The sequence below is a fragment of the Ceratotherium simum genome, chromosome 18 (genome assembly GCF_057802395.1).
Source record: "Ceratotherium simum simum isolate JZ-2026a chromosome 18, ASM5780239v1, whole genome shotgun sequence".
Taxonomy (NCBI): domain Eukaryota; kingdom Metazoa; phylum Chordata; class Mammalia; order Perissodactyla; family Rhinocerotidae; genus Ceratotherium; species Ceratotherium simum.
The window spans coordinates 32,398,190-32,422,149 of record NC_141917.1 but is presented as its reverse complement, the minus strand read 5'-3'; the positions used below and the strand labels follow the sequence as shown (position 1 = coordinate 32,422,149).

Genomic DNA, 23,960 nt, shown 5'->3' with positions numbered 1-23,960 from the left:
GTAAGTACCTCGTATGTGAAGTATGTTGCTAGGTTGGCAGTGGGAGAACTCCTAGTGAGTAGAAATCTAGAAGAAAGTCTACATCATGTGCAGCAAAGAACATAGAATCTAGTTCTACAGTGGAATGGCAGCTCTGCCATTTCTTAGGCATGCTATTCAATGTCTCTGACCCTTAATTGCTTCACCCACTTTGCAAAACACGTCCTAAGAATGACTGATGTTAATGTAAGACTGACGTTTAGCAAAGATCACACCTTAGACTGAAAAATGCAAGAGCGTGATCTAGAAGTAGAGAATTGGAACTCTGGTTTTGAGGAGGCAACATAGGTTAGTGGTTAAGAGCTTGGGCTCTGAACTACAACTGACTGTGTCCACAACCCAGTTTTGCCATTTAAGGCAAGAGACATAACATCTGAGCTTCTTTTTCTCCATCAGTAAAATGAGTTGCCTCGAAATTAAAATTAAAGGAGAAGCCATAAAAAATACTTCCTCAGAGCTGTTGCTTCAGAAATGTACCTGTTCTAGAACTACAACTTTCAATGCAATAACTAAGCTGATATTGAAAATAGTCTTGTTCTCATTGCTTGTGAGCTTTAGGCAAGCTAAAATCTAGAGATGAACACATTTGGGCTGAAAGTTAGAAGACCATCTTTCCTACATACCTTGAAACTATCAATGTGAGAGTCAAGCAAGACAATGTGGAAATGCTTCATAAACCAGTACATAAACCAGGCACACAAATGTTAACTCTTAATGTACCAGTTAAATCTCCTCTGGGCAGGAAAGTTGAGTCCCCCTGAGGTCTAGAGTTCATTCATACCCAAATAACTGGAAAGTGAAGAATAACTTCATTAAATCTGTCTGTATTGAACACAACTGCCCTCCTTTTTCTAAACATTTCACCCAAATGACTTCGCTTTTCATATTTTAAGTGTCCTATTAAGGGGCCAAGACCTGTTCTAATCTTCTATAATATGTACTACAGATGCTAACATGCTTTTTGTTACCATTTAGTGCAACAGAAATAAGCCAAATGTGTTTGAACATTTGTCAGAGGGCTGGCATAGTCATATGAAGAATGCTGAGCCAGTTTGACTTTGAGGAACAATGTTAATCCAAATGGGAAACATATAATTGAGTCTAGATCAGAGGATCAGAAGTCAGAACGGTACACATAGTAGGTGCTCAAATATCTGTATTTTAAAGGAAAGTCTCAGCTGTGCTTTAATTACATCAGCATTGGGTGGTGGTGTCCCTTTTTTGTTTTTGTTTTGGGTTTCTTTTTTTAACCTTTGCCTGTGAAGTCAAACATCTTAAATGCAATCTCATTTTTGAAGCAGAAAATAAATATGTAACAGAGAGAACAGGCTCTTCTATCCATAGCTGATTGCTAATAAGGAGATTTAATGTTGATTTCTGCCTGGACCAAGGTTCAACTATAGCCGAGGCTTTTCAGAAACATACATGTACTTGAATTGAAATGATAATTTTATTCGATGTCCAAGCTGTCTTCTGAAGGATATCTTCATGCACAGATGATTGCTTAGCTGCCTGATAACTTGTTCTCTAGGGTTTCTGATTTGGCCAGCTGGTCTAAAGTTCTCAATGACTAAAATTTGGTTGTGATTGAAAGTTGGATGAAAATATTTACCTAACACCTACTAAAGGATACATAGAGGTCAACAATTGCTGCCTGCAAGAAATTGAGACAGAGCCAGCCCTGGTGGTCTAGTGGTTAAGATTCGGTGCTCTCGCCACCCTGGCCCAGGTTCATTTCCCAGTCGTGGAACCACACCGCCAGTCTGTCAGTTGTCATACTGTGGTGGCATCTCACACAGAGAACTAAAAACTAACAACTAGGATACACAACTATGCACTGAAGCTTTAAAAAAAAATTTAGGCAAAATGACAGCTGTTCAACAAACATATGGTTTTATTACAGTTAAGTGGTATAGAGTAGGGTCCGGAGAAAGCAAAGGACTCAAGTGTGATAATGGACTTGGCCTTTAAAGGAATGGTGGAAGTCAGATCAGCAACGGTAGGAAGAAAAATGCATTCTAAGCAGAAGCTCATAAGCAAATCATGCAGATGTATGCCCAAAGAATACTGACCGGCCAGTTTGGCCAAGAGAACGTATAGGTGGCAGAGAGGTAAGAGGTGATATTGTTTGGAAAGGAGAGATGGATTGCACTGAGCTTTGGATGTCAGGGCAAGAACTTAGTTTTTTTTGTGTGTGTGTGTGAGGAAGGCCAGCCCTGAGCTAACATTCAATGCCAATCCTCCTCTTTTTTGCTGAGGAAGACTGGCCCTGGGCTAACATCCGTGCCCACCTTCCTCTACTCTATATGGGACGCCGCCACAGCATGGCTTAGCAAGCGGTGCATCGATGGGTCCCTGGGATCTGAACCGGCGAACCCCGGGCCGCCGCAGCAGAGTGCGCGCACCTAACCACTTGTGCCACTGGGCCAGCCCCAAGAACTTAGATCTTTATTTGCTAAGCAGTAGGTCTCTTTATGAAATCAGGAAAACAAAATGCTGACTTAGATAAATTAACCTGGCTATATTGGTAGGATGAGTTTGAGTAGAGATTGCTCAGCAGTTGAAGAAAAAACTATATTTCATGAAAAATCAGCAAAGTAAACATTTGCCTCATCAAATAATAAGGAGCAAATGGAAAATATGTGTTACCTCTAATGTTTTAAATGCACTGCTCTTTACCAGACTGTGTGGTGCCTAGAAAAGTAGGACAAATGATTCCCTGACCTCAGAACTTCACTGAGTTAGGGGAAGAGTCCTACATGAGTCAGAGGGCAACAAAGGTCATGGCAAGTGTAGGAAAATGTAGGGCTGGTAAGAGCTCAGTGAAGACTTCCCTGAGACAACACACCTTGAGTCGACTTTGAATAACAGGTAGGAATTCTAGTAGATGAAAGCAGTATTATAGGCCAGCGAGGCAACATGAGAAGGTGCAGTGTGTGTGTGTGTGTCCAGGGTAAATGGAAGAGATCAGCCTCTCCAGGGAACAGGTGGCTATGTGTATATCTACTGTGCATTCTAATTATGAAGGACTTGGAATCTCAGGTTGACTGCGAATGGAGGACTTGAACACTGATACCTGATTAGTACAAATCAGGAAGGTCATGAGGTCTGAGAGGGCACTACTGCAAGAATTTAGCCATGAAAGTAGGTCAACTAGAGTCTCTTACAACCTAGATTCTCATTGGACTCTTCTGAGGAGAGGGAAGGAAAAATTCATCCCACAAAGTTTCTTTACTTCTAAATTATGAAAAAATACCTATGCTGTATGTATAGACAATATCAAAATAACACTGTAGGGGCAGGCCTGGTGGCATAGTGGTTAAGTTTAGCATGCCGCACTTCAGCAGCCCAGGTTTGCATGTTCGGATCCCAGGCATGGACCTACACCACTCATCAGCCATGCTGTGGTGGCGACCCACATACAAAATAGAGGAAGATTGGCCACAGATGTTAGTTCAGGGCGAATCTTCCTCAGCAAAAAAAAATAATAATAATAATTACACTGTAATATGAGTTGACTAATTGTGAGGAACAAGGTATGTGATACAGGGTAGTACATCTTTTTTGGAAGCAGCAACTTGGGGTGGCGATGAGGCAAGATTGGGGAGAAATGCTGGAATTAAGTAAAAAGAATTTTTTCAGTGGGGAGAGAGGAGAGGTATGGAAATAAAGGGTAATTATGGAAAACAGAGGGTCAAAGTTTTACCAGATCCAGTAGACATGTGAACAGTCTACGATAAAATCTTAGCTTCATGCTAAGCTACAGACAATACCGGTGTGGGTCTTTTAGGTATGTCCATGAACAAAGTAAATTCTGCAGCTCTGTTTCCAGATAGTGTATAGAGATACAAATGTTCAGCTTTCTGTACCAGAACTTTTTAATAGAAACAGTGGATACAACTGTGTTCTGTCTTAGGATCTGGACTCTTCATTTCATGCAGCCAGCACTTGTTGAGAGCTTACTATTTGGGGTGATAAAAAGTCCATTTTCTTGATGAAGGCTGACATTAAGCAAATGCTACCTGATATTCACTTGCTAATGCTCTTGTAACTAGGTAGTGCTCCTTAAATAACCAAAGCCACGTGTCAGGGTCCCTGGTTACATTTTCATAATTGCTTCCTTTAAATCTGTGATTCAGTAGTTTAGCCTGATCTGAAAGTGACACTACTGTACTCTAAGAGAATCGGGTAATTAAGAGTGCCACAGAACATGTTTGGTTCTAGAATACAGAGGTTTGTGTCATCTCTGAATTGCTTGCACTTCTGAAGTGACAAAACTGAATGCCATATGAGCATGTGTTTCTTTCTGATGTTTCTGAAAATAGTATTGATTCAGAACTTTGGATTTTAAGACAACTTTGCCGGAAACATCATTGACATACTTTAATAACCTAGTGATTCACAAGATTCTTCCCTCCTACTCACTCTGTCATGCAGACACTCTTCCAGATTGCAATATGGTTATAGGAGATTTCCAAACATGAAGTGTGAATATCCCTCATCTAATTAATGTTTTAAGTAAATGTCATACTTTTAAAACTGTCTGTTGAAGAGGGTAATTAAGCCCTAAGACAAAATTTGCATCTTTCCATTGTTGATATTAATAAGAAAGCAATTTATATAGAATTTCTTAAAGTAGTACTAATTTTGCTTTCTCTCACTAAACATTATTAATAACAGTGAAGCTCTCTATCCTAATCAAAAACATTTCCTCTAAAGCAGTTGTAACTGTTGCTTATTCTCTTTCCCCAGCTTATCCTGTAAACCCCCTGAGAGTAGAGACCATGTCTATTTTTGTCATTGTATATACAGAATAATACAGTGCATGGCACATAGTAGGTGTTCCATAAACAATAACCAGATGGCCAGGTGAATGAGTGATTCAAGCCACTCTCATCTGGAACATTAGTTGTAATTTATTGTAGAGTGAGCAAAATGAGAAACTTCAGCTTGCCTTATCATCTGTTAGTATAACAATTCTGAGTCCCATATTTTTAACTTGAAGTTTATTTATAATGAGCAATATCCATATGTTCCTCTAGTTCATATCTGCTCAGGGCCTGAGAAAGGCAGAAAAGCTGTGACTAAAATTCTCCAGATGGTGTGGTCTTTTCAAGTCCTTGGTTTAACTTCTACCAGTGGAGTATTCATCATGGCGCACACATCTTTCTAACCCGATGGATGTAATCACGTGGATAATAGTAATCGTAGTGGTGGATAGTTTTCAACCTGATATTTCAACCAAGGACAACTTCTTATTCTCCATCTGTTTCTCTTTTTAAAAGTGACCACCACACTGTTTACTAAAGAACTAATAAAAGTTGAGAAAAGAGATGAAACCTTTGACTCAGCACTGGATCATTAAGGTTATCCCTTTGACTTACAATTTCTGCTCAAATCAAAGAAATCTGTTTTTTTCTCCCCTCCCCAAAGCCCCAGTACATAGTTGTATATTCTAGTTGTAAATGCATCTAGTTCTTCTGTGTGAGCCACTGCCACCACGTGGCTACTGACAGGCCAGTGGTGTGGTTCCACACCCGGGAACAGAACTGGGCCGCCAAAGCGGAGCACACCGAACTTTAACCACTAGGCCATCAGGGCTGGCTCAAAACCTGGTTTTTTAATTTGTGTGCATCTGTATTATGGGTAAAGACATGATATCCATTTGGCGCTTTAAAATGTTTATATCAGATTGCCAACTCATTACTATCCACGCAGACCTCAGTGGGTCCGGGAAAACCAGTCTGGAAACCAACTTTCGAAATCATAGCATAAAAGAGTTTTTTCAAACCCTAGTGACATTTGATTCAAAACTTACTGTTCCTTTTTGAATATATCAGGAGCTTTTCTCAACAACTTTGAACAGGTGAGTATCAGTTAATGATGTCTAAGATGATGGTGTCGGAAGCTTACTGTGGGCACCCTTTATGCTTTCAGATGTGCCCATGTTCACTTTGTAGGTTCTCCTAGCTTTTGAGTTTAATTTCATGTGACTGAACCTAGATATCTTCATGATTCTACCTTTAGCCCAAGTTAGACTATAGAGTTACCTACATTTTAAATATTGCTATCTGACAAATTAGCACGTCTCTAAGGAATTTAGTTTTAAAAATACAAAAAGACATGTGTCTCTCTAATATCATTATTCCAAATGTATAAGAAGCGGAAGTCTGTCTCTCATCATACTAAGTACCACCCTTCTTAACCAGCATTTCCTTGGCGTTCTGATCTTTCTGGTCTTTCAATAGTTATATAGGGAAACATATATAAAATGGGAAAATGCTATATATTCTGCTTTAAATGAGGAATTATAATGACATGACTATTTTAGTCAATAGCTGCCTTTTTCAAAAGATGTTCCTCTAGGTGCTCATATTTTAAAATATGATTTCTTTTATATAAGTGCTTATAAAACTGATGTTATGGAATTTTTTTAAAGGATGAAATGGATCTTAGAATGAAGGTTGTAAGACATAATAGCCTTTGATTTTTTTTTTTAAGCCACCTTTAGGACACTTTGTTTATTTGAAGTTTGAGGGTCACCAAGCATCATAGCTTGGCAAGATGGGATAACCTTGAATCTGACATTCGAGATTGTTAGACCTTAACCTTTCGATTAAAAGGCTTTGTTTCAGAAGGATTAGCCAAGTATTTAAATGAAAGAAACCAGCAGTGTTGAATCACTCAAAGTGGCAAGTTCGTGCAACTATCATACTACAAAGCTATCTGACTCTTTGATGCCATGGCTCCATACTTGGATTTGTCACCACCCCAACCTCCACACCATTGCTCAAAACCTCAAAGTCTTCCCAATAGTGTCTAGACAAAAATATAGTTCTGTAAACTCACCCTAATCCTGTTTGACTCACCTTTCAACCTCTTCCCTCTGATAACCCAGCATAGGTCCTGTATTCTAGCCAAGCTGACATAAATATCCTTTACGCATTGCTATCAATTCATCTTTCGCAAAAGTATTTTCTGGCTAAAACACATTCCACCTATCTGAAGAACCAGCTTAACTCTCTCTTTCTGCCTGTATTGCTCTAAAACAAAGACGTTAAGAGCGTGCTGTTAGCTCCGTGTGACTGTCAGTGGGTTGGTTAACTTCTGTGCTTGAGCTTCTGTCCCGTCAAATAGGGATGATGACACCTTCCCCACAGGATTAAATGCGAGGGTCTTAGCATCACACCTGGTCTAGAACAAACGTTCAATAAATTTAACTTGGAAAAATGTGGTGTTCCTTCTGTGTTTCTAAGAAACCTGTTTAAGCCATCCCCAACCACACAGTCCCAATCCACTTTACTCTGGTCTCTCTTTTCCAGGGCATTTATTATCTTCTGAAAGACTGTAATCCATTTATGTGTTTCCCCTGCTAGGGGATATTCCCTATAAGGGAATAGATCTTTATTTTGCTCACTAACATATCCCAAGCTCTAGAAGAGTGCCTGGCACATAACAGGGACATAGATTTAATACGCAAGTTAACTTGCTGAGGCTGATCACTGACATTCAGTGGCAAACTTTGTTTCCAGTCTGTAAGTCGTAATGGCTTTGAGCAGGGATCAATCAATCACCAAACCCCATATGCTCTGAACAAAAAAAAAAGCTATCAATATTTGAAGGCCTTTTAAATTTTCTAATAGCGTGGATTCAGAGCAAAATCTCGGGTAGCCAATGACTTACTATTGGCATAGTCACTCTGGCTAGGCACACTGTGAAATAGATGACATGCTCTTAAGAGTCAAAAGGGACGGCATTTGTTTTTACTCTCTTAAGGGAATTTCTTAGATGGAGGTACAAAAGTAGAATGCAATTTAGGGTAGGGAACCTCGACACTGGAGAGACTGATCCTGTGAAAGAAATTTTATCCACATCCCACTTCTGATAATTAGCCCTAAGAGTACAACTTTGCTTATTTTAGAGGGGCTAAGAAAACTTGTTAGTGTTATTTCCCTTACTATTTTATTTGCTGGAACCATTATCTACATGCTTCTATAGTTTGTGAAGGAGTACATTCTAGTTTTAAAAAACATTACAACAATAAACATATTCCTAATTTCAAATTTCGCTGCACTAGAAGGCATCTCTAGGGTATAGAAGGGCTCGATCATTACTTGTTTGAGGATTTGTCTTAACCTCCTTGTCTACAATATTGAGTCTTTTTAATAAAGATTGGATTAGGAACTTAATAGTGGCTTTCAAAGAAGACTTGTCTTTGCACAGGGCTGTAGAGTTCAGCTAAGGAAATGAATGATCTAACTGCATTCTTTGATGCTAAAAATGCTTATATAATGAGACTAGAAAATGGCAGATGCCACCATGGAGTGAATCTGTCTAAAGCTTCAAGGACCAACTCAAGTTGCTTTTACTTAACGACCATAATAGGGGTGGTAAAGAGAGACTACAAATGGAGCCCCTATCTAGTCACTTATATCCATCTCATATTTCTTTTAAGTATTTAAGTGTCAATTACTCAGCAGGCACAGAATTTTGCAACAGGTCATTAATGGTTCAGAGAACAGATGAGATTGCTCTAAAAGCTAATGAAACATCTTGCTTAAATATTACATTTTTTATGAACCAAGGAAACTTCTTTATAGTGAGTCATTGATGTTGACATTCCTGTGTAGTCTAACCAGAAGCCTTTTTTGTAGTTCATTATAAATGTGAATATGTCATAATGGGCCAGGAGGTCTCAGTGGAAATCCAGCGAAGTGACATAAGATAAGGAATCATTTCTACCAGTTTATCTCATGCTAGGACTATACACCCATGTGGCATCCCCATGATTTGTTATCTTAGAAAGGTAATAAAACCCAGTAGAGATGGTGTGTATTCAACAGGCCTGGGAGAAGGAACAACTCTCATCCCATCTGCTTATTCTGGGAAAGTCTCCCCGTGGTAAGTCACATTTTTGACCAACCTCTTGCCCCAAAGCCAAGCCTTGACCATTAAGTGACACTTTCTGACTCTGAGTGCTAGGCAGATTTGTAAATAATAACAATGCAAAGGACAAATACTCAACCCAATTTCTAGCCAACGTCTTGAGAAATAGAAAACAGAATATACTTCATAGGTTTTTCACACAACTGTTAGACAATACAGTAACCTCACTCTTAACTTAAGTCAAACTCATTTAACACGGAAGGAGCAGAGGGTCACCCAGCCTTAGATTCATACTAAAGCTGTCTGCAGCTGGAGATGATTTTGAATAACACTTAAAAGACACAGACATAGATCCAATAAACTGGTCTTTATAGACTAGAAAACCAGAAAAATTAGATTGTCCTAGTATATAAATTTATCATTTCAAATAAATTAAGCCCTTTGGAAAGATGCAATTCCTTTAGTATCATATGAATTGATAATTTCTTTAATTAATGCATTTATTGCCTTTTAAAATATCCACACTGAGTTGTTTTTTGGACTAGCAGTAGAGGTTTATAAGAAACAGCATATTGCATTGAACATTACTTCATATAAAGTTAAGACACTACTTCTTCGATCTTGTAGAATAATATCTAGACAAAAGTAAAAAAAAAAAACAAAATTATGTTTGACTGGGGGAAGAAAAAAAACATTTTTCTAGGCTCCTCACAGTCATTAATTAATGCCACTTCAGGAGCTTATCTTAAAAGAAAGAAAAAAAATGGAAATGAAATATTCAAGATTGAACCTTTGAAAATATTGTCTAATGACATAACTAGGACAATTTTCTTAGATATCTTGTTTTTATGCAACTGGTACAAATTTGATTTTTTTTTTCCTTCCCCCAGCCATAGAATGATTTTAATGTTAGAAGAGATGACTTAAGAAAACAATCCAGTGGAGTACATATAGTAGGAAATCTTCAAAGTCACTCTTTAAATCCCAGAATAAACTTTTTGTAACTTAGAGGGGAGAAACATGGGGAACAACTCACTCCACCATGATGCTGATGTCACCTGCCCTAAACTTTTTGAAATCTGTACAGATTGAGGTGATACTTGAGGTCTTTCCTTGTGTTCTTTGTTTATTACAACCAAGGAAGATGACCAGTAAGCTGTATCTTCATTTTCTAAGAACTCTTAACTTAGTTCTGCAAAACACCACCATCTATTTTAACCTTATTTGTCACTTAAATGACTTGCCAAAGGTGGTATAGAAATTGACTTCCTGAAAGCTTCTTTAGATTAGGAACAATATTTAATGTTTGGGATCACAGGGGGGTGGCTTCTTCCTGAAGGCTCTAGTAAATATGGGAGCCTTTGAATAGTAATTCAAAGCCAAGATTCCTTGAATTACTCCTCCAAACCTGCCTATTGTGCTTCGTGATCCCTAAGGTGGAGGTCTAGAAGTGTTTGTGGAAGGGGGGGACCTGTTAATGGTGATGACTTACATAATACTAACAGGTATAATTCTGGTTACATTAACTTGGATTTATATGTAGAATTCATGAAACAAAACCTGTCTCACCTACTTAGACTTTATAAGCAAAATTCTGATATTAAGTGATAGGCTTTTTATTGTAATTAGAACTTCCTGTGCTCCTCTATCTCTACAGTGAATGAACTGTGTACAGATATTTTGATACATTAGGACACTTTATCATTCAATGTAGTTGCTTCAATTGTGTAGCAACTAAAATCCCAAATCTGTTTCATTTAGCATAGGTTAATGTGCTGCCCTTTAGTATTTTTCATCCCTCAGTTTAAAAATGCGTTTATTTATTCCCACGTACTTATTTGGTCCAATACCATTTCCCAAAAGATGAGAGAATAATGACTATGTGACCTTTAGCTCAGGATACTTGTACATTTCTACCGCTTTGTCCATCTCGTACTCATCTGAAGCAGCTTCTTAGAGTATTTGTGCACACACAAGTTCAAAGCAGGTAGGCTAGCTATTTCAGGACCTTTTTTGGATCCCATCTCTTAAATTTTCAACACCCGAGTACTGTTAATACATCACCTGAAGAAGCAGGAAAACAAGTTGGCAGATTCACCTTTCTCCTTGTATGCCAGAACCAGAAATTACCTAGGGATGTCTTATCTGTTAACCTATAAAATTTGACCAGCAACCAAGAATTAAGCAAGTGACCCTATATTCTTATTCTTCTGGAAGCATCCCGCTGGCCTTTTAGATAGCATTCTGGATACTTCCTAGCCTTCTGCATGGTAGAATACTGGTATTGGGAGGGGAGAGGGCTGGTTGTCAGGTTGCTGGTTCTCTGCAAGCCTGAAATTTGGCAAATAAATAGTAAGTCCCTTTTTGTTTTTAAGTGACTTCTTTTTCCTTCATCATATTTAAAAACAACCAACTGTTCTCTAAGGGAAATCAGCTAAATCGTGAAGAACCATCCTTAAAGTGATAATCGATGTATCAAGCACACAGATAATAGTAAACAGTAGTGGTTTTAAAAAAAGAATTATTCTTAACCATGGGGGTTAGCAGGGCCACCATTATTCTTGAGAGGAAGCCAAAATGCCCTGTTGGCTGTGAATTTCTTGCCCAACTAGAATAGATCATTTCAGACGTGACAATGTGAGCCAATGGCAAGTCTCTCATGGAAGACATGCCAACTCTAAGGGGTGTGCTACATGTTTAGTGTTCTCATATTGAACACTAAAACACAGGGCATACTCTACTGAAAAGGCCACCTAGAACCCAGAGACAACGTGCTAGAGTCAGATAAACACTGATCTTGTGTTAAGTCTACACAATTATAAGAACTTTTTTTCATGGTTTTGGTCTATGTACAGAAATGTAGCAAAAAAGAAGTTCCACCTGTCTGTATATAATTACTACATACACCTCAGTTTGACTACTCTGTGCTGATGTTACAAGGCAGCTGGATTCTTCTTCCTTTAAACTCTTCAAAACACAGCACGTCTCTGAAACATGAGTTGCAGAAAGGTACAGAAACACTCAAGCAATGGCTTTGAGGATTATATAAATGTGGGGCTCTGCCTGGAAAGGGAAACCACATTGGGATTTAATATAACTCAGCCAGGCTATTAAAAAAGAAACCAAATATCAGGCAGTGTTTCTTGCACTAGTTTTTTGGAAGAGGAAAAGTTTAAGATTACCTGCCTGCTTTTAAAGTACTCTGATGTGGTATATCATAAAATAATTTTACTAGTGTGTGTGGCTCTTTGTTTATAGCTTAATGTTTAAAATGCAGACACTTCTAAATATCATGCTTTCTTTAACTTTCATAACATTCACATAGAATTTCAAGATGACTATTGTAATGGCTCGTGAGTAGGAAGTGGGACATGTTTAACAATTAAGATTTATGTGTACAAGCATAGTAGATGAAATCACAGAGGGGCTCAAATGAATAAACTATTGTACCCTGAAGTCCACAAGCTAGATATGCTGCATGTCCATGTTAACTTAATTCAAGATTATTTCATGTGGGAACGAGAAAGCACAACTTGATCTTGTGTGTTCTAGGAAACAAACTGCGGAGATTCATTTATATGATTTATTTAAAAACTAGCTTGGAACTAGGAAGAGGAATTAGTTTTGGTAGAAGTATCTAACACAACTTGGGAAAGATGGACATGAAAACAATGAAATATTTGCTGGTCAATTTGGGTAAGTATATGTAGATATGAGGGAAGATTGTTGAAAAGGTATGAATAGTGTCAGCGTATTGACCTCGGAATCAAATGGTACAAGGACGCTCCTTTTCTCTCACCCTGATTCATTAGCTTTTTGACCTTTTTTTGGAAGGTTCAAACATAATATCCATTGTAGATGTCAAATTCAAAGTAAAAATCATATAGTTACTGTGTTTTTGTACCAATTCCCTATGCTTCTTCTCAAATCACTGCCCCAAAGTCCCTCCAATATAAAAATTCTAGAGGTTTCCGTGTTAGAAGTAGTATTTTTTTATTTAAAACCCTAAAATTGTTCATGTAAATTGTTCATTCTTTATTTTCTTTGATTTAGGATGGGAGGGAAGCAGAATGAAGTATAGTATCCTACTTTATCATCTAATAGCACAGAATAGAGTTCTTCTAAATGCAAATTTTGAAACTGGTTTATTCCATTCACCCATTCCAGTTACCTGTGAAGACTTTACTTTTTAAAATCTTATTCCTTCCACATGCTTTTTTGGTATACTTTCTGCTTAATATCACTTCGTAACTAGAAATACCAAACCCTGTGAGGGCCCCTTTCTGTCATTGTTGCTGCAGCACAGTGTCCCCAGACTTATGACAGCATCCCAGTGCAGGCTATTGTGCTACCACTAAAACATGATGAGTTTTATCCACTGAAGCAAGTGCTCCGGTGACTAAGGCAGGTGGTGCCATCACTAGTCCTGCAGTAGTGTCTCAGGGTTGGGGAAAAAGTGTTCAGGAGAATTCTGTCATGTCCCCACAGGCTCTCTTTTAGTCACAGCTCTTTCAATGTGCTCATATGTACCACCCACCAGCCTCTGCACAAAATGCCAAAGTGTCTTCTTGCCTGGGTTAGATGGGAACCCTAACATTTGAGCCCAGGTCCTCAGTCTAGATTTCTTATCATCTACCTATTCTTCAGCCATGAGGAGTTTTCCCTTGTTCCCCCTCCTCTCCACACAGACCTGCCCTGTGTTGGACCACTTCAATCCATTGGCCATTTCCCAGAAATGTTTTGGCTTGCAATACAAATTTACCCCCCACGTTGCCAACTACCTTTGAGTCTAAAACCCAACGTGTATGGGGAACGGTAGCCTTTGCCAAGCCCCTCCCACCCCCCAAAAAGCCATATTACCCTTTCTCCCAGAGCAATGGTTCCTAGTAGCCTTTCCTCAGAATTAATGGGAATCACTCATGGTTCCTTCCACAGGTGACTTGATATCTCTCTAATAGAAAGAGAAGCATCAGTAAGGTGGTTCAGGACGGTACTTAATATTATGAACTTGACTCAAGGATGCAGTCGTTACCTTGCCAATCTCTCTTCCCCACATGGCTCCTGAGGGACAAGTACAAAAGGGACAGCAGCAGATAAGGAAACAAAAACCACATCATTAGGGGGATCAAGGCCCAATAACCCCCACATGCAGAGCTCTGGTAAGTCTGGTTGAAGCACACTGTATGCTAGACCAGAAACCCCCCATTCTCTTTTCCATATTAAGTTGTGCCTGCTGCATTGCCCTGCCCAGCTCACTTGAGATATACAGAGCACACGTGCCATAGGATGGTTGAGCCACATCCAGATGGTCCCTGGTGTCAGGGGTACCATGGCAGAGCATAGCCCAAGTGATCCAATGCCGGCAATGTAAAGCAATGATGGAAACATGATTTTTGAACCTCCAAAATTTCAATGTTACTTCCTTCCCTTTGTAGAAGTGAGCCAAATGATAAGGTTGGATTCCCGTTTTCCTGTTCTGGTAAGTCTAAGCTAGAGGAGGTCATACTCGAGAACCGAGGGAGAATGATTGGCTGGGATGTTCAAGTTGAGATAGTTATACTCTCTAATGTCGATTAATCTAACCCTAAGCCTCATGTGTCCGTCTTCACAAAAATCCCACCTGGTCAGAAGACCACAGGGATATTCCACCACCACTTTCTTTCTTAGAGTCTGAATAAGTGTAAGGAGGGATTCTAGACTCGATGCTCTATGCATGTCTTTGTTCATATAAGCCTATTAACTTGTGCCCAGCTTTGCCAACAGGCTAGAGCATACTCTGATTGTGAATCTACACTTTCTACTTTTTTCTAACCCGAGTAGAGTTAAGCATTCAAACTAATAGTCATTGGACTGAAACAACTGAGAAATATGATTGTAAAATTGATCATAAACTTAATACTTCAGTTCAACTTGTCAACAATTTTCAGACATTTCTAGTGAATTGATTGCATTGCCCAGTCTAGAGAATGGGCCCTCATTTGGAAAGTATTAAGCTCCTTTTTAAACCTTAAACTTTCCTAAACATTCTTTGTTATGATGACTATTCTTTAGGATCTAGTAGGAAATATTCCTAATAAAAACTTATTTTAAAAACAAAATGAGTGGGAGTGGGTACAAAATTAGCAGAGGTCATAATGAGTCAAGGATATTGAAAGTTGCCAACTCAAGAACTCAAACTTCTTATCATGCTTTTAAAAAACAAACAAACCTAAAAGGCCAAGCACTGAATAGTAGAGAATGTACTGAAATAAATTTGAATTCTTTGATCTGCGAGTTGCGTCTCAAACCTAGCCAAATACTTTCTTCCAAGCAGCCAAATCAACATTAATGAGCCAGTTTGAGCAAGCAGGACTCCAGCTACCTAGGCAAAAAAAAAAAATCCAGCAACCTTGTATAATTAGACCACCTAAAATCCTTTCTCTGTCTTGGTTCGGAAAACATCTATGAAATTCCATGTTCAAACTATTCTGCTAAGCTATCTTCTTGTTCTTTCCTTGGTATATCTACTAAACGGAAGGTATTCTTGGTTCAGTCACTATGTAATGGGTTGGTACAGCCTTTTTAAAAAATAATTTTAAAAAACCTGACACATATAATCTCTAGGAATAGGACGGTAATGTCTCATGTTAGGATCTAGATTTCTCCAGCTCTATCCCCAACCAGCTGTTTAATAATTAGACAAATCATACACTCTTTCTTGCCCTCATTTTCCTAGTCTTAATAATGAAAGAGTATGACCAATTATTCCCTAGGTTTCTTCTAGCTCAATAGCCTAACCCACTTGGTATCTCTTTAAGGGGACAAAGAATTGTAGAAATAGACCATTGGATCTCAAACTTGTCAGTATATTAGAATTATCTGGGAATCTTTAAAATATATTGGCACCTGCCTCTCTTCCCTCAGAGATTCTGATTTAATTGATCTGGCTGTGGCATGGACATTGATGTTTTAGGAGCTCCCCAGTAAAAGTTTCCCAGGTGATGTGAGGCAGACCTTCAAAACTGCCAGTGGTAATGATGTAGGCTTGGATTTAACTCAGGATCCATTAGAACAGGCCTCTCTGGGTAACTTAGAGTAGATTTTGTTCCCAGAGTCCTGTTCCCATCAGAACCTACCTTCTGTAGGCTCAGAAGCTAGAGCTGAACAGGAGGTGACTCAAACATTGGCAAACCCTCTTATTTTTTCACCTGGGCCTTACTAATTAAAGCACTACATCCCTCCATGTTTCTACTTACTAGCTGTTTACTTATTGGTCCCAGTTGTTCTAAAATTGTTTAAACACTTCCTGCAGAAAACAGTGCTAGATGTAACACAAGACTACACAACACATAGTGTCTGTGAAACCTAGCTTTGATTTAATCGTAGCTACCATTTGTTGGGCACTTTCTGTATACTAGGTATTGTGGTCTCTACATAAGTTCTTACTGATTTCTCATAACAACTCTGCAAACTATATTCCCATTCTACAGGTGAAGAAATGACTATTAGATAAGTTGCCTCGAGCCACAGAGCTAGAAATGGTGAAACTGTGTAAGACTCCGAAGCCTGAACTCTTAGCTGCTGTGCTGCCTCACGTCTACCCAAAATTAACTGAACAGGGAACTCTTCACTCTGATCTGATTTGGTTCCAAAAACAGGGAAAAGCTTCTTGGTTCAGGGCTTTATGTGTCCTCTAAGTTGTGCAGCATCCTTTCCAAGGGTTAAAAGCAATGATACATGCTCTCTGTAAATGCTTAACTTGTGTATACCTCCTTGACTCAGGCGTGTTTTGTTACTGAGGCTCCTACAGCAGTGTCAGCATTGACAAGAAAGTCTTCTAAGGACTCCTTTCCAGGGTTCATTAACATAGTCTCATTTCCTCAATTAAACAGTCTGCAAAAATCGTACTGTCTGCTCAACTTGGCCTTTGCAGAGTAGAGTAAGCCTTCTTAAAAGTATAAGAATCCAAGCAGTTAAGGGAGAAAGGCTTTGCATTAAGTATCAGCAATAGCCTAACTTCACTGCATTATTTCTGGCAATGTACCTTATTCTCAAAAGGCTACTTTGAAGATAGTGGTGAAGACTGTTTGCTGCCCTCTTGGACCCCAAGATCTGCCTTAGAGGTTAATATTTCACGTGTCCTAATTCAGTCCCTCAGCTGAGACAGGCATAAAGCTCCAAAGAACAAGGAAGCACATTCTCTGACCAGTACAAAGTACCAGACCCTCTAGCAAAGATGTTTGTATTGCTTTGTTCTTGACTCTCCTTAACTCCCTTTCCTGTGTCTATTTTATGTGACTCTTTCTGAAAAGTTAACTGGCATGTTAAAGTCAACGGGATTATGACTTTGAAAGCAGCTTATAAAATACAGGTTAAAATCGGTGGGATTTTTAAAAAAATAGCAGCATGTATAGTACAAAAGAGATCACAGATCATGTTCAATTTTGAGCCTAGCGACTTATTAGTGATTAATCTTGTGTTACTGAATCCATTTCATGATTCATAAAATAGAGACACATTCTATTTCGTAGGGCTGTCAGGATAAATGTTTTAAGTGCTTGGTGGGTTAGATGTTGGTCCCATTCCCCTTAACATTAAAAACAGATTCTCTACCATTTGTGGAATGGAGCTACCATTAAATAAATCCTTAACTCAAGGTATTCCTTTTACCAGCATTTGGTGACTGACCAAGCAAATTCCTCTCTGCTCTGTATAATTCGGGTAAGAAGGTAGACTGGGAGGAAGGTGGCAAACTTGTGTCATGATATTGCATTAGAACCCTGGAATCATTAAGTAGTATCATTGCTGATACCGATGCATTCCTACTGATGGAAAGGGTAAACAAGAATAAGACGGTGCAAGCCAAATTTCTCCCTACACAAATTTGTCCCTACGCTGAGTGTTCCAGGGTTCTAAATACTACACGTCTTGCATGAATCACTTTAAGGGCTAAACAAACTAGAGCAGATTTTTTTCTAGTGCAAAGGACATAGTCATCCTAAGATGACTCACACAGTCTTCTTTTTTTTTTTTTTTTTTAAAGCACAGTGAATTGTCCTATTTCATGCAATGTAATCATTATTTTATTTATTTATTTAGTTTTCCCCCCAAAGCCCCAGTAGATAGTTGTAGGTCATAGCTGCACATCCTTCTAGTTGCTGTATGTGGGACGCGGCCTCAGCATGGCCGGAGAAGCGGTGCGTCGGGGCGTGCCTGGGATCCGAACCCAGGCCGCCAGCAGCGGAGCGCGAGCACTTAACCGCTAAGCCACGGGGCCGGCCCTCACACAGTCTTCTGGTATACGTTTCTCAGAGCCTTCTCAGAAACCAAAAAAGATGTGGCAAGCTCCAGAATCTCTCCTAGTCATCTGATTCTTGTGCCATGGAAAGGGGAAATCCCCACATTCTTTTAGGGAGGTTTGTATTAAGTCCACAATCCAAGTTAGATATCTTCACTCAAATGGAATCTAATTCTATTGACTTAGGAAAGTTTCCTTTACAACTTTCTGTTCTATATTAGGCCTTAAGAAGGAGTCAAGAATATACAATAACTTTGGATCTGCATCTGTTTCCAGATGTATCTTCTCAAGCTTCTAATGAAGGAAACAGCCCATCCCTAAGAACTAGAGCCAGCTAGGTTTAGATGGGGAGCTGTTCATATGACCCTGTGTATATGTTTTTGAGCTTTTAATTTGTAATCCCTGCCTTATGACGATACCCCTCGTGTGTGTTTCCTGATTAATTTTGTGCTCTTTGGTCAGAAGTGTCCCTGGGACTAACCCCAGTGAATGAGAAGACTGTACTCTTCCTGGTTGTCCTACACCCACTTGCTCGTCTTTATAAAAAACCTTTGACCTTACTAGAACTTGGGAACAGACTCTATAGCTTAATACAATCTAGATAATTTTTTTTAACAATGCCCTAGTTTGGGGAAGTGATCAAAGGAAATAACTTTTGGCCCTCAGATCACTTTTCCAGGCCCAAATCCTTTCCAAAAATCAATTCATTATAAAAGCTGCTGAAAGTTTTATGAGCACAAGTGACCACTCTGTAACATGGTTGGAAGGATTATGCATTTGAATTTTAAATATTCAATTTAAGTTGATTATTTTCTGCAGAGGGATGTAAGTCTGGAAGCAAGACTTCTTCCATCTACTACCTGTCAGATGGTAATATGGGCATTTGGAAAGTCCGTGATGAGGGATTTTCTCTTTAAATCTTGGGAGATATGTGAATGCATATCACTGTGGTATATGAATGTACACTTTTGTTAAAATGTTTAAAGAAATCTTTATTTCTTTATAAAGGAGTTTATCTTTGTATCTTGGGGCCTATGGGTCTATGAGCCTATTCTACTTTCTGATCATTTCAAGGAGCATAGATATATTTTAAATCATATGGCCTACAACAGAGACCTACCCTTGGCTATTGCAACCCCAACATGCACATACCTTTTCTTCAGGGAATTTATCCTGAAGTAAGTTTTTCTCCCTTGCCCCTTGTATCTGCTCATCCCCAAAGAGTGAAAAGAATAGTCAGAGGATCCCAAATACCTTTAAAACAATTTCATTGCTGTGAAAAGTTGTACTTAAGTGTTTGAAAAGAAAAGTTTTTGCTGTAAAATCAACGTAGCACAACTCACTATAGAACCCTTCCATTTAGGCCCAGTCTGCCAACACAAGATTTGATACCTGGTCTGGAGTTGTGAGGTTATGTCTTGTGTCGCTTTTGTGGCTAAACCACACACTGCCATTCCTTCTCCCAAGCCCCTCGAAGTGCCTTGTGGCACTTCTCAAATTTCTTTAAAATATTCTCTCTTTAGAATAAAATTTTCCAAAAGTTAATAAGCTAAATCTTGTCTTGTCAGAAATAATATTCTATAGAAAAGTACAATATCAGGCTTCAAAGATGGCCAACGTACTCCTATACTCAGGTTACTTTTCAACTAGAACTGGAGAGGAGGAGGGGGAAGCTTCAGGGATATGTCTTACCAACTGTCTTCAGGGACAACGAGTAATAGAGATGGGCAGGGTGTGGGGGTAGAGGAGCTTGGCAAATTTGAAAAGGTAAGGGGTCAAAAAAAAAGGTGCTCTAAAGCAAATGAGGAATGTGGGATTGGTATACAAGAGTGAAAGGAAAGGACACTGAAGATAAGAAGGGGCAAAATATTTGAGTCTCACAAACACAACAAAAAAAGTCTAAATCTTTATTCTAAATGCAAGGGGGACCACCACACGACTAAGCAGGAAAACTTCCAACGTTATCTTAAAATTTAGAGGAACTTCATCATTTGAAAAAAAAAAATCTAGATCATCCCAATTCAGCAAACACACACCATGGACTGGAGCTTCAAGGTTGTCACAGGAGCAAAAAACAGGGGTAAAAAAGGCTCAGGAAAGGGTAAAGGTATCTAGTGCATGCAGTCAGATACCCACAAAGGATGAAAAGCAAAGTAATTGGATTTGGTCAGGAGACCCATTAGCAGTTCAAATTGACTTTCTAAGACTAGAGTTGAGATGAACAGTCCTTTGAAGGGAAGGGAATATGAAAAGGCAGAGAGTAGGAGACCATCAACAGTAGATGTTTAATCGTGAAAAGATCGTGAGATGATGATCAGTGGACTACAGGGTCACAGGGAATTGTTTTCCTTATTTCTATGATGAGATCTGAGCAACTTATAAAGGAAAGGGCCTACTGGGGAGAAGGTGAGGATGCAGGAGGATGACTGTCAATATACCTCCTTAGATCAGAGCTTAGTCTCACCTCCTGATGTTGTTAAGGTGGGTAAATAGCCTCCTGAATTGGAATAGATTCTCTGAAATTAAGAAAATGATTACTGGCTTCCTGGAATTGGAAGAGTGTGCCTATGACTAGGAGATTTATCATGTCACCAGGAAACAAATCTTGGGAACCACTGAAACCAATTAAGGCATACAAAATAGAGGCATTGTATTGGTTTCCTAGGGCTGCCACAACAAATTACCAAAAACTGGGTGGCTTAAAACCACCGAAATTTATTTTCTCACAGTCCTGGAGTCCAGAAACCCAAAATCAAGATGTCAGCAAGGCAAATTGGCAATCCTTGATATTCCTGGTTTGTAGATGCATCAATCAAATCTCCTCCTCTGTCTTCATGTCACCTTCTCATTTGCATCAAATCTCCTATGTCTCAAATCTCCCTTTGCCTTTCTTTTATATGGACATTTGTTATGAAATTTAAGGCTCTCCCTAAATTCAAGATGATCCCAACTCAAGATCCTAAATTTCATCTGCAAATACTGTTTCCCAAAGAAGGCCACATTTGAAGTTTTGGGGTTTAGAACTTGGACATATCTTTCTGGGGGCCACTACAGGTGTATAACAGAGCATCTCTGTAGCTAGTATGAGGCTTCTCAGATGAGATCCATAAGTATAATGTTTGAAGAACTCTGGCTTGGGGCCAGATAGCCTGGGTTAGATCCAGGTTCTACCGCTTAGCAGCTGTGTAGTTTAAAATCTCTGTGCTTTGGTGTTCCTTCTGGAAAAGTGAAATAATACTATATCTTAACACTCAGAGGGTTACTGTGAACTTTTTGGAGTTAATACAGGTAAAAAGCTACTAGTGCCTGGCCCCAACTAAGTCTTGAGTAAATAGGGCTTTGAATCTTCTACTATGTAAGATGTTCACCTGTAAAGAGACTGTCTCCCTGGTTGCCTATGAGTCAAGTGTCTGAGCAAAATTAGCTACTAAATTTCCAAATGAAATAATTCAGAAAACATTAATCATACCTAGTTTTATGTATTTATATATGTATGTGTTTTTTTTTATGACGATTAAGACTATAAAGACTCTTTAAACACTTATGGGGGAAGAGATTATGTACTGACTCTCTGGAAAACGTGTTGACATTTACGAAGCAAGCTAAGTGCCATTTAAGCTGACTGAGCAAAACCTTGAGACTTACTTTTTTTTCCTTTAAGTATCTAGCAAATAGCATATATTCCCATGTGGTGGACTTGGTCCTTGAATTATAAACTCAAATAAATGGGCACTTTGTTAGTGCTGTCAAGTCAATTCCAACTCCTAGCGACCCTGTAAATAGCAGAGCAGAACCCTGCCTGGTCTTTTTGCGCCATCCTCTCACCTTCCAGCGCTGTATCAGACAATGCTCCATTGCTATTCATAGGGTTTTCATGGCCAATTTTTTCAGAAGTGGGTGGCCAGGTCTTTCTTCCTGGCCTGTCTTAGTCTGGAAGCTCTGCTGAAACCTGTCTACCATGGGTGACCCTGCTGGTATTTGAAATACCTGTAGCATAGCTTTCAGCACCATAGTAACACGTAGCTGCCACAACATGACAACAACAGATGGTTGTTGTGGTTCCCTGACTGGGAAATGAACCCAGGCCATAGCAGTGAGAGCACCAAATCTAAACCACTAGACCACCAGGGCTGGCTAAGTGGGTGCTGTAGGCACAGAATTAAGAGGGCTTTTTAGGGGAGGAGGAGTGTACCAGCCCGTGGGTGGTCTTAACAGGATTACAAAACTATGAACAGCTTTTCTTTGCCTTTGGTCTTCAGTCCATGTAGAAAGTTAACCTTTCTCTAGCTCTCTCAGGAGCTGTGTAGAAACTTTGACTCCTGGGACATGAAAAACCCTTTTGAAATGCTAGTTTACTTATGTGTGCTGACAGTGACTCTGGGCTTTTCTGTTTTACCTACTGTGTTACATGGGGGAGCTTTATGAGAGCACATACCACAAGTGTTTTGAGGACAGTAATGCTAAATAATGTCATAAAAGTATTTACACTCAAGGAATTGCACAATAGACACTCCATAAATTCATTGTTTCCCTAACACATTAAAGTAAAAAATGGACATCTTTTGAAGCATAGTGCTAAGATAGCCATGGAGAGCATATGAAGAATCCTCAAATTTTTAAAAATATTTATAAATATGAATAAGATAAAATTTATAACTCTACTCTTAATACTGCTTTTATAGTTAAATGATTTTTTGAAGAACCAAAATTTATAATGCCCAATTTCAGGTGCCAGTTGCAATCTTCTCAGGCTCAGCATTCAATTTACTTCTATTTTGCAACAAAAACTTGTTTTCCCATGTGTGACATATTTTGATCCCCATCTTTAATACTATATATTTTTTTTTATAATTTTATTTATTTATTTATTTATTTTCCCCCAAAGCCCCAGTAGATAGTTGTATGTCATAACTGCACATCCTTCTAGTTGCTGTATGTGGGACATGGCCTCAGCATGGCTGGAGAAGCAGTGCGTCGGCGTGTGCCCAGGATCCGAACCCAGGCCTCCAGCATCGGAGCGCATGCACTTAACCGCTAAGCCACGGGGCCGGCCCTAATACTATATTTTTATGCCAAATTTCTAACACAAGCTACTCAGCTAGATAATCATTAAATGCACCCAATATCAATTGCTTGAAGAAAAATCTAGTAAACACCCTCTGTCCATTTTGGAAACTACAAAGGAAACAGTCCTACCCACTCCCCTGCTTTCAGAGTTCAGTCTAATAGAGGAGAAAGAACAAAATGAGTCTGAAGAACTACACTCTCAAATCGGTTGTTGCAGGTCTGTTATAGCATAAAGTCTGGGTTTGCTGTGTTATGATCTCATTATGCCTCTAACTCTGCCTACAGGTGTCTGTGGTAGGTTATGTTCATTTGAGACTTCTCCATCGGTGATTGCCTGGTGTACTGTGTCTGCTGGTGGTGGAGTTTGCTGTCTGCCCTCTTGCCATGTCTAACGAAGTAGAAACGAGCACCACTAATGGTCAGCCTGACCAACAGGCCACACCAAAAGCACCATCGAAGAAGGAGAAGAAGAAAGGTATGGAGAAATCCTCTTGAGGCCAAGCAGGGGAGCTAGAGGTGGTTACCTCTGAAGAAATGTGAAGTTCAGGATAATGGAAGAGCTGGCCCTTGCCTTGCTTTAACCTCAGCCTAATCTCAAGTTCTCCTAAACAGGAAAGTTGGACTTTGGCAGAGGAGATGAGTTCACTGCATGTATCATAAGACAGGTCTCTGAATCTTGTGATCGCACCAA

The 23,960-nt window shown here is 39.2% G+C and overlaps 1 protein-coding gene across 3 annotated transcripts in view; it reads left to right on the top strand.

The window, feature by feature from the left end:
* Positions 1-23,960, top strand: part of DAB2 (DAB adaptor protein 2) — a 49,922-nt gene that overhangs the window by 5,712 nt on the left and 20,250 nt on the right. For all 3 annotated transcript variants that reach the window (XM_087443226.1, XM_004422763.3, XM_004422765.3), the window contains exon 2: positions 23,555-23,744. In XM_087443226.1, the coding sequence (XP_087299352.1) occupies positions 23,654-23,744 (91 nt within the window). In that variant the 5' untranslated portion in view covers positions 23,555-23,653. The remainder of the gene's footprint in view (positions 1-23,554; positions 23,745-23,960) is intronic.